The sequence below is a fragment of the Olea europaea genome, unplaced genomic scaffold (assembly GCF_002742605.1).
Source record: "Olea europaea var. sylvestris unplaced genomic scaffold, O_europaea_v1 scaffold1607, whole genome shotgun sequence".
NCBI classification, from domain to species: domain Eukaryota; kingdom Viridiplantae; phylum Streptophyta; class Magnoliopsida; order Lamiales; family Oleaceae; genus Olea; species Olea europaea.
The window spans coordinates 139,772-150,387 of record NW_019233703.1 but is presented as its reverse complement, the minus strand read 5'-3'; the positions used below and the strand labels follow the sequence as shown (position 1 = coordinate 150,387).

Sequence of the window (10,616 nt, the reverse complement as noted above, 5' to 3'; positions counted from 1 at the left end):
CAACGTTCTTCAATTAAATAATTTTACACGTTAATGAAATTTTTTTTATACTTTTTAACCACACATATCTCAAAAATTATTATTTCAAAATCTATATATCCCAAAAAGCAATTCAAATGGGTTAAAATTAATTGTTGACTTTGATCTAAAATTTTAATCCGTGTTTTTAGTTGAACCAAAATGGCTTCAATATCATTCTTTTTGTAAATTAAAATCTATTTATAGTATCACGAGTCTTGTATAATAATAACAAGCAACAGTTGTATATACAATTACAAGGTTCTTTAATGTTAATTTCAATGAAATGAAGGAAATACCAACACATTTGAGCAGTCGCGAAAGCAGGTGTGGACAAGGGTCGTACAAATTCTAACTATGGCTAATACTATATTAAAAAATGGGGCAGGGCTGGGCGTACAGCCCAATACATTACGGAACCCTTACAGGGTTCCCACAAAAGGATGGGGTCAGAATTTTTTTCTTCATTTTTATTGCATCGAGACCCACGTGGGACCGACTCCATGTGAGGGATCGGTAAAACCTTTGTCAAAAAGGCTCATTACACAGAGCTTTATCCTAAAAAGTGACCAAAAGAAACATCAATATACACTCACTAAAGCCCCAAGGCCGTGTTGTGGTCGTCTGCGAGGAAGAGCTCAAGTAGTTAGTGTGTCACGTATGGATAACTCCAGGATTTTTGTCAAAATTCCCAAACGTCAGCAGTTCACCGTCTTCCCAAGCTTGTTGCAACTGTAACAGATATGTCCGAAGGCTGTATTCTTCCACCTGCTCGGACAATGTAATCGACTTAAGCAGGTATGACACTCGCCGTAAAATATAAATATAGCATAAAAACGAGCCAAATAATAAATCACAAGTGGTGTTGAAGTTTTGAACAAAAATAAGCTACTCTATGAAGGAAAATTTCTTATCAAGGCCGAGAAGAAATATCTCAGCAACTAATCCTTCCACAAAGAAGTCACGCTAGGTCTTTGGTTTAATATCTTCGTTTGGGATATCAATATCGAGGTTCACATATTCATATGCAATCTGATAAACTCTTCTTATTTTTTTCACATCCACTACAGGCTTTTTCGATAGGGTACTGGACAATTCTGGAGTGTTAAAGAAGAAAAGAAGTTCAAATATTTTCTATTGTACTGTCCAGTGCTGCATATCAAACACACACTTCAAGATTTAGGCAAAATGATGATGTAGGACTGTGAGTGCACACTTAAAGAGCTCGGAGTATTGGAGTTCTACTTGTAAATGCCAGTATCAACTCTTGACCTCAAAGAAGATTCGATATTTCTCCATCAACAAAATATTCCCAAACAGTACCAGAAAACGTAATGATAACCATTTCACTCCAACCATATAATTGCAATAACGTAGCTATAATTTCACCTGCATTGCAGCTATTGAAGCCGCAAGTGTTTCACATTCATCAAGCATGGCTCTTTGTTTTGCTGCAACATCAGCAATTTGAGAGACCAGGCAGTTCATCCCCTCCACCTGTATGATATACAAGATCAAACTATGGGAAGGAAACAATAAACATGCCTGTGCATCTTATGATCACATTCAATATACAATGTTCAATTGGAAATGCATGTAAGATTGGAAGAGTGTCAACCTAATACCCTAACATGATCAGTTGTTTCTCCAGTACACGAAAGAGAGAGAGGAAATAATACAGAGTCTACAATCGCTAATAACAGAAAGTATTATTTTTAGATAAGAGGGGTATAATTTGGTTGTGCGTTTCTGTTGTCTTCTCCGTGCATTTCACCATCTGCCAAGGATGACTAATTATTAACCAATTAATTTGATCTATGTGGTGTGTGACTACCACCATTCTTTAATTGTAAGTGGAGATGGACTACTGATAAGCAGTATTCCTGGAAATTTACTCCTCGTCCTCGATTCGGATGCGATGTATGAGTGACGAAGAACACAAACAACTTAACAATGAGAAGTTAAAGGGGGGAGAGAGAGAGAGAATTGGATGGAGGGGGGGGGGGGGGGGGGGGGGGAGAGAGAGAGAGAGAGAAGACTGTGTAGTTTATTCAATGATCAAAAGGTGGTTTGTTACAAAGCAAGCAATTCTATAGAGTCTTAAACTAGAATAAGGAGAACCAGGGTTTCCGACATAAGGAAACAAACTAAATGGTTTTAAAATAACAATGACTGCAATAAGAAAAAATAAAGTAAACCCTAAATCTAATTATTTTAATTTCTTCTATGTCTGGAATGTACTTTTAACTCTGCATCAGTAGGTGTAGCCTGCTGAAGTGTGCAGTAAGTAAAACACTATAATGATTAATTTATTAAACAATGCAACAACACTCCCCCTCCTATTGACCAGGGCTAGACTATGATAACCACAAAAGCAGAAGTATTTAACCTGTGAAAGTACAGAGCATAAAGAGGATCCCATTGCCTGCATCACATCAAGGGCCGAGCATACAGCTGCCTTAACAACATCAATATCTCCCTGGAAAATTTTAAATTGAATTAATAATTTCTTTTTCACAATTGAACCTTAAAGAACTTGTCCACTGACTTACCCTTGCTCCTCCAGTAATGGGAACAAGGAGAGTGCTATCTTGCAGATCTTGGATAGCACACGATAATGAGTTGGAATGTTGTGTTTCAATCGCAGCCCAATCATCAAGGCATGCAACCTGAACGGTTTGCATTTACATTAAAAGATTTAGAAGAAATCAAAGTGGCAAAAATATAGCATACAGTTTAAAGAGTGAAATCCAAATCTGAATAGGAAAATATTGGCAACCTATGAGTTTCTTCACAGCCCATGCACCCACATTTTTTAGCAGTTCATAAGGCCCTATTGCAGGTTGCGCTTGGTGGGATTGGAAGTTACTATCGCATCCAACTGGCCAACATGCCGGTGTGTGACAAATGGTGTCAAAGAGGTTGTCTGTTGGAACTATGGGAACTAAATGCTATTCAGGACAAAAGGTAATGTGGCTCACAAGTATGTCTTTGGAACAGAATTAATTGCAGGTGGTCTAAGGAAAGATGCAACTAAGTACAGGCATCGCTTCCTTTAATAATTATTCTATGTTTAGACTTTGCTGTCATTCAAGGAGAACAGAAGATGTCATACTTTGAAACTACAAAATAAATAAATAAATAAAAAATCAGCATAATAACTTTGTGTTTCAACTTTGATTTGAAATAACAAAAAGAGAGAATTTACTAATTCCTATTTTGAAATCATAGGTTTTATGCTTTCCAAAGTGACATGCCTAAATATATGAGCACCCTTTGAACTTATTTTAAAGTGAGAACATCAGAAATATCCATGATTAACCACACAGTTTAAGGGTCCTCCATGGCCTGCTGAGATGGTGAGGGAGGATTCTGACAGATATGATAGTTTCTCGAGTGATGTCCTAGAGAGTTGTACATTCCAAATTTGTAAAAGTTTGATTGAATCCATTTTCATTTTTCATTATTCTCTAATTAGCTTAGCAATGATGTTGCTTTTTTGTCAATTTAAAAATTTGAACCAACTTTCCCTTCTACCAGTCACTCACTGATCTTTTATATTATAAGTTGTAGACCAGAACTTAGCCCAAAAAAACCCCTGGTTTTGCTGCCAATCACTAAAAATACTATTTTATTTATTTATAATCAGGAAACCGGGCTATCCCAGGCACTAATTACCTCATTTTTTATTTTATTTTATTTTTAACGATAACATCTCTCTCGCAAAAGCACTTAGGTTCACAGGCAATGGTCACAACGATTTACAATAGAAATCAACTATTAGTCAGAAACATAGAAAACACATCCACAAAGAAAAAATTATAAAGGTTTGGAAATTTTTATCTTCATCTTAAGTAAAACCAGGATAGCTGCTTCAAGTAAAGTAAGGCTTCCAATATCTATGTGACCAGCGGCCACTACCTATTACACAAACTGACAGATAATCATCACAAATCCCCATTGCTTATGATAATTAGGAACTCCTGTTTCTCCTACCATGCCAGATTGTCTCCCAACGTCTCATTTGGAATGGCCAGTGCTTCTAAACAGGATTCTATGTTCGATCTCATGGATTCCTTTCCCATCTTTTAGCATCACACATGATCAATCAATTTAATAAATTGAATAGACAATCACAAATACCACACCACATTGAAACAATTGAAATGGAAAGTTGTAGTAAAAGAGTTATTGCCTGATTGTTTAAAACAGCGCGGAGCCTCAATTTGAGTCTCAGCTGCTGGATGTCAATCCTTCGCTTGATCACCAAATCCCACAGATCTACAATTGTTCTCCACACCCTGTGCAATGTTTTCTGCACAAAATTCATATTATGTTAATGAATTCCAACTTAATATAATAACAAAAAAGGCACACACGCAATAACTAATGAGACTTAATCAGTTAATCCAGGTCATATATAACTTCATTCCATGATATAGGATCAGATAGTGCAAATGTTGAAGCATAGCCCCTGTTTGGGCTCCATTAAAATTAGATTTTGGGAGAATGTGTCATTAAAAAATAAGGAAAAGTTTTGGGTTTACTTGTAAGATTATTTTATGAGAGAATGTGTGGATGAAAATGAGTTTGGAAAAATTTCATTTTTGTAAAAATGGAGGTCAAGCATGATAAACTATGCTTCTCAAGAACACATTGCATATATTGTTCTCCAGTTGTCATCAACTCATTATCTTACCAATGACAGAATCTATTCTTCAACAACTAGCTAATACCTAGCATTCACCAGATACATCACAAAAAAACACAGTTCCAAGAGAAAACAAAATAACTGCAACATCTGCAGCAATTTGTGTATCCAAGAGAAGCCACCACAGTTACAGAACTTACATCACAAATAACAAGCTAAGGCTTATTCCCAATAAATGAACTTACTTTACACAACAGTGCAGGGAAAACCATAAAATAGGAAATTAAAAGGGGAAAAGAGATGATAGGATATATACGGACCACAAAAGGAATGCCAAAGTTCCACAAAGAAAACAACTCAAACCTCTGCTTTTACTTTCTGAACATGCAATGTAGCATCTGCATGGGCATTTGCATACCGCCATTGCAGCTGTCGATTATATAGCAGCCTCAATTGATGAACATCTTCTATGTGATTTGCAGCCTTCTTTCCTTTCTTAATATCCGCAATAAAACTGAGAACAGAAGTTGAACTCTGAGGTTGTCTGGATGGGCTCGATGGTCTTACCCGAGCAGGACTTGGACCTCTAGATGAAGAGGAACTGACAGTCTTTGCTCGAGATGGAATGATCCCTTTAGTTACAGAGGGTGAAGCAGGACGTGAGCCACGACACAGGGACTGAGATCTAACAGCAGGATTCACAAAAGGTGTTCTATCAAAAGAACTTGAAGAGCTAGGCTTTTGAATGAGCAGTGAACTGACATCAGTTGAACAACAATTAGAACTCGAACTTTCACATTCATCACTAGATACTGAGCTTAACAAGTCACTGGAAGATTTTTGCAAAGGTCTAGTTGACCCATCAAAAGATAATCTCCTTAGGGGATGTGAACCCATTCCTGAATGGGAGAAAGATGACATTTTGCTATTTTTTTCAGTAATATCGACACTTCTGTTCAAAATGTAGGAGGATACTTTTCCTCTGGTCCTGCTTGGCCACTGATGTTGATCTAATAATCGAGTATGCAAACTATGGACAGGTCTAGAATTCTCGGACTGATTAGCAGAATTTTTTCCTTTATGTGGACTGCTCTTCCTTTGTGGTGTGGGCTTCCTAGATTCAGGAGGAGTTTCACCCTGTCTATGGGCTATATTTGATGATGGCTTCAAATTGCAAACTGAAAGAGCATGAGACCCTGCTTTTTCCATCTTATTAATAGGAAGAGTCAAGGTATCTGATTGAAAAGAAACACCACGATTGCACATTGTAGATGGCCATAAAGACTCTGGTAATTTATTACCTTCTATTTTCCTGGATGCGAATAGCATTTCTGCAGTTGTCTCGTGGATTGGTGTTGATGGAGATGGGCTAGGTGGGGATGACGGTCTTGAGGGGCGCTTCCTTTCGGCTGATATAGCCCTCTTTGGGGCTCGCAAAGTTGAGGCTGATGATGCCTTAACAGTTGGCGAATGACTCGGACTGGCGTCTGCTGATGGAGTAGGTGACCTATACCTAGAACTAACTTCTCTGGTTCGGGACCGACGAGTGGTTTCATTTTTGTTGTCAGCAGAAACCAATGGTGGTCTTTTAGTCTCTTCTGTTAATCGTTTCTGTAATGCTTGCTCTGATTCACATGCATCCATCCAGACTGTGCACATTTGACCACATTGATGTCCCCCTTTACATATTAATAATAACTAAGCATGTACACTTGGACAGACTTTCACAAAAACCACAAAATCTACTGATCAATAACACTGATTGCTCCAACTAGTTCATTTCTGCTGCTGAAAATCTGCCAGATAAGTTCACAGTGAGAATGAGAGATTCTCGAGATAGGAAAATAAAGGGGGAAAAAAGAATAAGGCGGGACGAAAAAGAAAAAGATGAACAAAGGAATAAATCTTTACAGACACTCAGATCCCAGTATCCTACAAATACAACTTGACCCAAATTAAGGCAAATCGCACAAGTAGGCAACAGCAAAAAGAAGTTATTAAATGAATAAAAACCTAATGAGGCTATACATAATTTAACAGCCAGTATAGTGGTGAAAAGCATATACAGTCCACTGTTGCAAAAAGAGAAAGACGGTGGAAGCAAGTTTCTCTCTCACAATTGAGAGTAGAAGGAATGCAATGGGTGTGGAAGTGTAGAATAACTAACAGGAATTCTGTGAGATAAGAGTCCCCCTCTTGCCTTTTCATTTCCTACATGTATTTTAGTTTCTTTCCTCTTTCCCCCTTTATCTTTGGTTCCCAGCCTTTTTTCCATCTCACGGGAGTGCCATGCTTAGCTGGGGCTGGAGCTCTCAGCATGTTACTCAGACACAAGCACATTTTCAGCAAGTAACAATCACATTCAAAGATCTTCTTGCCTGCTGCTTCTTCCCCCACCCAACTCCGTTTCATGAAAGGGAACTTCTTGAAAATGACACCTTCAAATTCCCCCCTCTCTCTCTCTCTCTCACACACACAAAAGATTAATGTATGAATGCTCACAAACAAACATACAATCACCAACAATCTCACAGAGGCAAAATTAAAAAATAAAATCAAGAAAAAGGTCAGGCAAATTACATAATTGTCTTGAGACCAGCTATGCCTTTTCTTTAAAGCCACTCAAATGGTAATTATTTTGCTCTTGGTGCTTTGCTAACTGTTAATGAATTCGCAAAAATAATTCCAAAACAATGATTAAGGGTTTGTTTGTACGTGCAACAATTAATAAAAAATGGGGAAAAAAATGAAAAATAATTATCGGCATATGGGAACAGGGACATGGAGGCCATGTGCAAGTAGAGATCACTGCTCATCTCAATAAACACACGGTACCATAAATACACTAAACACCAAAACCAAAAGTAATTATTAAAGTCTATTTATATTAATCTGAATTAATGAATCATCGTTATGAGAAGTTAAGCAAAAAATAAGAGCGTTTTGTCCTTTTGCATTTTTTTTTTTTGGTATTCAGAAACATAAATCGATGCGAACCTTTTTCTTTAGAAAACCAGATATTGAAAGAGTAGAGGGATTTTACATGGATAAAGCAGGAAATCATGTTCTGTGCTATGTCAGAATTTGTTCATATGTCTGATAACATCTGTAGATTCATGTATAATCCCGATACAGAAGCTTCAAAAACCAGTAGAAAAATATTTTGTCAGATAGAAATATTTTTAAAACAAATTCAGTGAATCCACTAGAAAAACAGAGCAACAATTAACAATATAAGAATTTCTACTTATGTTCAAAAACTGTAATCGAAAGTCTAAAAACTTTGAAACGCATAAACAATAAATTTTCCGCAAATCTCATAAAATCTTGAAACAGAAAACCCCTAATTATTCATCAATTTACTCAAAAAGATGGAATTGAGAAAACGATTAAATGATCCAAACACATATAAAAAAGAATTGATTAAAACAGCGAAAATTTGTAAAAAGGCATTAAAAAGTTTTTAAAAGCACGAAATTGACATTGAAATGCAAATAGTTTAATCACAAAAATACGTTATTTCACACACATAATATAATTCTAAGTACCCGTATTTTCCGCTAGTGATGTGTAACTGTAATCCCTCTAGATTCTCCACAAATTTCCACAGCGCTGAAGATGAACTCTCAACAGAAGAAAGATAATTGATGTTTCAGTTAAAGGGTCGTTGATGAGAACAGGACAAAAGAGGCGGCGGTTGTTTTCGCGCCATCCAATTAATATATTACTAATCATCATTTAACTCTAATTATGTGCTACGTGTATAGTGAGATGGACAAGTTATTTCTGTGACGATCTTGCCCTTTATAATTGTACGATTTCACGGAAGGAAGGAGAGGATATTTTCTTTTTCGGATATTTTACATCAAAGTTTACATAATTACATAATATCTACAAAGCACTTCACTATTTGTCAATTTAAAATACAGTCAACATTTTCATTCAATCTTTTCCCTCCACATTATTTTCAATAATTGTTTATGTATCATTTTTATATATAAGTAGCAAAATTCATTCCGAAAAGATGGTTTTCTTGAGGACATGGTTAGGAATTATTTAAAAATAAATTTATTTAGTCACAAAATCAAATTTGAAAATATCTATTAATCATGAGAAATGATATAATAAGTTATACCTAGTGACATGACACATCAATTAAATGATCAAGTACTTAGCCCCTGTTTGATCCCTATTAAATTAAATTACATTACATTTCATTTTTCTCTCTCCTATTTTCAACCACACAATCTTCTATAAAATAATATTATACGTAAATCGAAAACTTTTTTTTCCTTTTTCAACCACTCATTTTTCTAAAAAATATTATTCCCCTCATTTTCATTTTCAGGTAATGGGAATCAAACGGGGGCTTAATATAAATTAAAAATCAGTACTTAGCAGATCATTTCTAATTAACTAGATACATATAGGTTTGTAACAATTAGGGTTTAGAATCTTCAACATTTTATGTAGTGTGTTTATAGGTTCTCAACTATCCAAAGTGAGGTTATATGTCGTCAACTGTAGGCGCAGTGTACAAGCAGCTCTTATTTCCTAGTATATCGCTCAATTTACCTTATTCACAAAGCTCTAATGTGTAGTTCAAATTTATTTATTTATTTATTTTTAATATATCATCAATCTATTTAAATCTATGAGTATAGGGTACAAAAACATGATTGAAAATCATTAATGGGGACATTAAATAGTTTGCATCATTCATGTGACTCATATCTGAATAACAAAATCGTCAAATCACTTAACTTTAAAGTCAACATTTGACCATTCCGATTATGTGGGGGCCTAGATTAACAAATTTAAGCCCTTGTTTGAGCCCTATTTTTTTGAAAAAAAAAAATGTATTTTTCAACAGTGTTTTGACATTATTCTGATCACATATTTTTTAATAAAATAATATTACACGTAAATTCAAAACATTTTTTTATTTTTTAACCACATATTTTCCATTAATACACTATTCAAAAATTCATTATATTCCAAAAAATGGGACTCAAACAAGGGCAAAATAAAACCTTACTTTTGAAGGTTAGAAACTCATAATCACACCAGAATCCATTTCTAATTTGTCAACAATTGATCAGTAAAGGAATAAATTTGATTCTGCAAATAAGATTGAGGGCTTCTTTGTGTGAGATTCTTCCCAATGTGTTTTTTTTTTTTTTTTTTTTTTTTTTTTAATAAGAATGTGTGCTAAATAAGTAAAGAAAAATTATAAGTTAATATATAATGTGTAGCTAAAAATGATTTTGAGGAAAAATGATATGAAAAATGCTTCTCACAAACAAGCTGTAAGGAAAAAAGAAATAAAAGTATCAATTTCTTTTCTTGTTTTTATTGTGAATAATGATATATACTCAATTACGTTGTACCAATTTATATAAGAAATCAAATTGAAATTCTTCTTATAATGTCATCAATTTGAACAACTTCAAACCAAATAAATTTCATGATGAAGGGAAATTGATATATTTGTACTAGGTCCACTTTCTTCACAATCTTTATTTTTTAACAACATTTTGTGTCTCAACAATTAATTTCATCTGAAAAAATTTAGATAAATGTTCACGTATAACTCACGTGACAAAGAATATTAGTACAATTACGATCAGACTTCGATATTAAACTTGCTCGTTGTGCCTTTAAGATAGTATTTCACATATATCAATCGATTGTACCGATAAACAGCCGAATTTTGTAAATTAATTGTATTAATATCAACTCAAGCTCTAAGTTGACTTGGTATTTACCCGTTGACCAATTCAAGAGCCTTTTTTTTTTTTAATCTATTAAATTGACAAAATGGAATCAATGGCTGTACTTTTTATCCCCCTTTCTGCAAATGACAGTAACAAGGATACAAAATTAACCTATTTATTTGTTCACATTCCACATAACTTTTAATAATTTTACACTAGAATATTAGTAG

At 34.8% G+C, this 10,616-nt stretch overlaps 1 protein-coding gene across 7 annotated transcripts; it reads right to left on the bottom strand.

The window, feature by feature from the left end:
• Positions 1–249: 249 nt before the first annotated feature.
• Positions 250–8,379, bottom strand: LOC111377118 (AUGMIN subunit 8-like). 7 transcript variants are annotated; one of them, XM_023000174.1, is made up of 9 exons: positions 8,218–8,379; positions 7,713–7,807; positions 7,250–7,328; positions 5,033–6,465; positions 4,214–4,333; positions 2,571–2,687; positions 2,408–2,497; positions 1,408–1,515; positions 250–786 (listed from the first exon to the last, which is right to left on the bottom strand). In XM_023000174.1, the coding sequence occupies exons 4-9, from the start codon at positions 6,326–6,328 to the stop codon at positions 673–675; spliced, it is 1,845 nt and encodes a 614-aa protein (XP_022855942.1). In that variant the 5' UTR covers positions 6,329–6,465; positions 7,250–7,328; positions 7,713–7,807; positions 8,218–8,379; the 3' UTR covers positions 250–672. The 7 variants fall into 7 exon arrangements, with proteins under 7 accessions (XP_022855942.1, XP_022855941.1, XP_022855945.1 ...); XM_023000173.1 differs by lacking the exon at positions 7,250–7,328; XM_023000177.1 differs by lacking the exon at positions 7,713–7,807.
• Between the last annotated feature and the right edge of the window lie 2,237 nt (positions 8,380–10,616).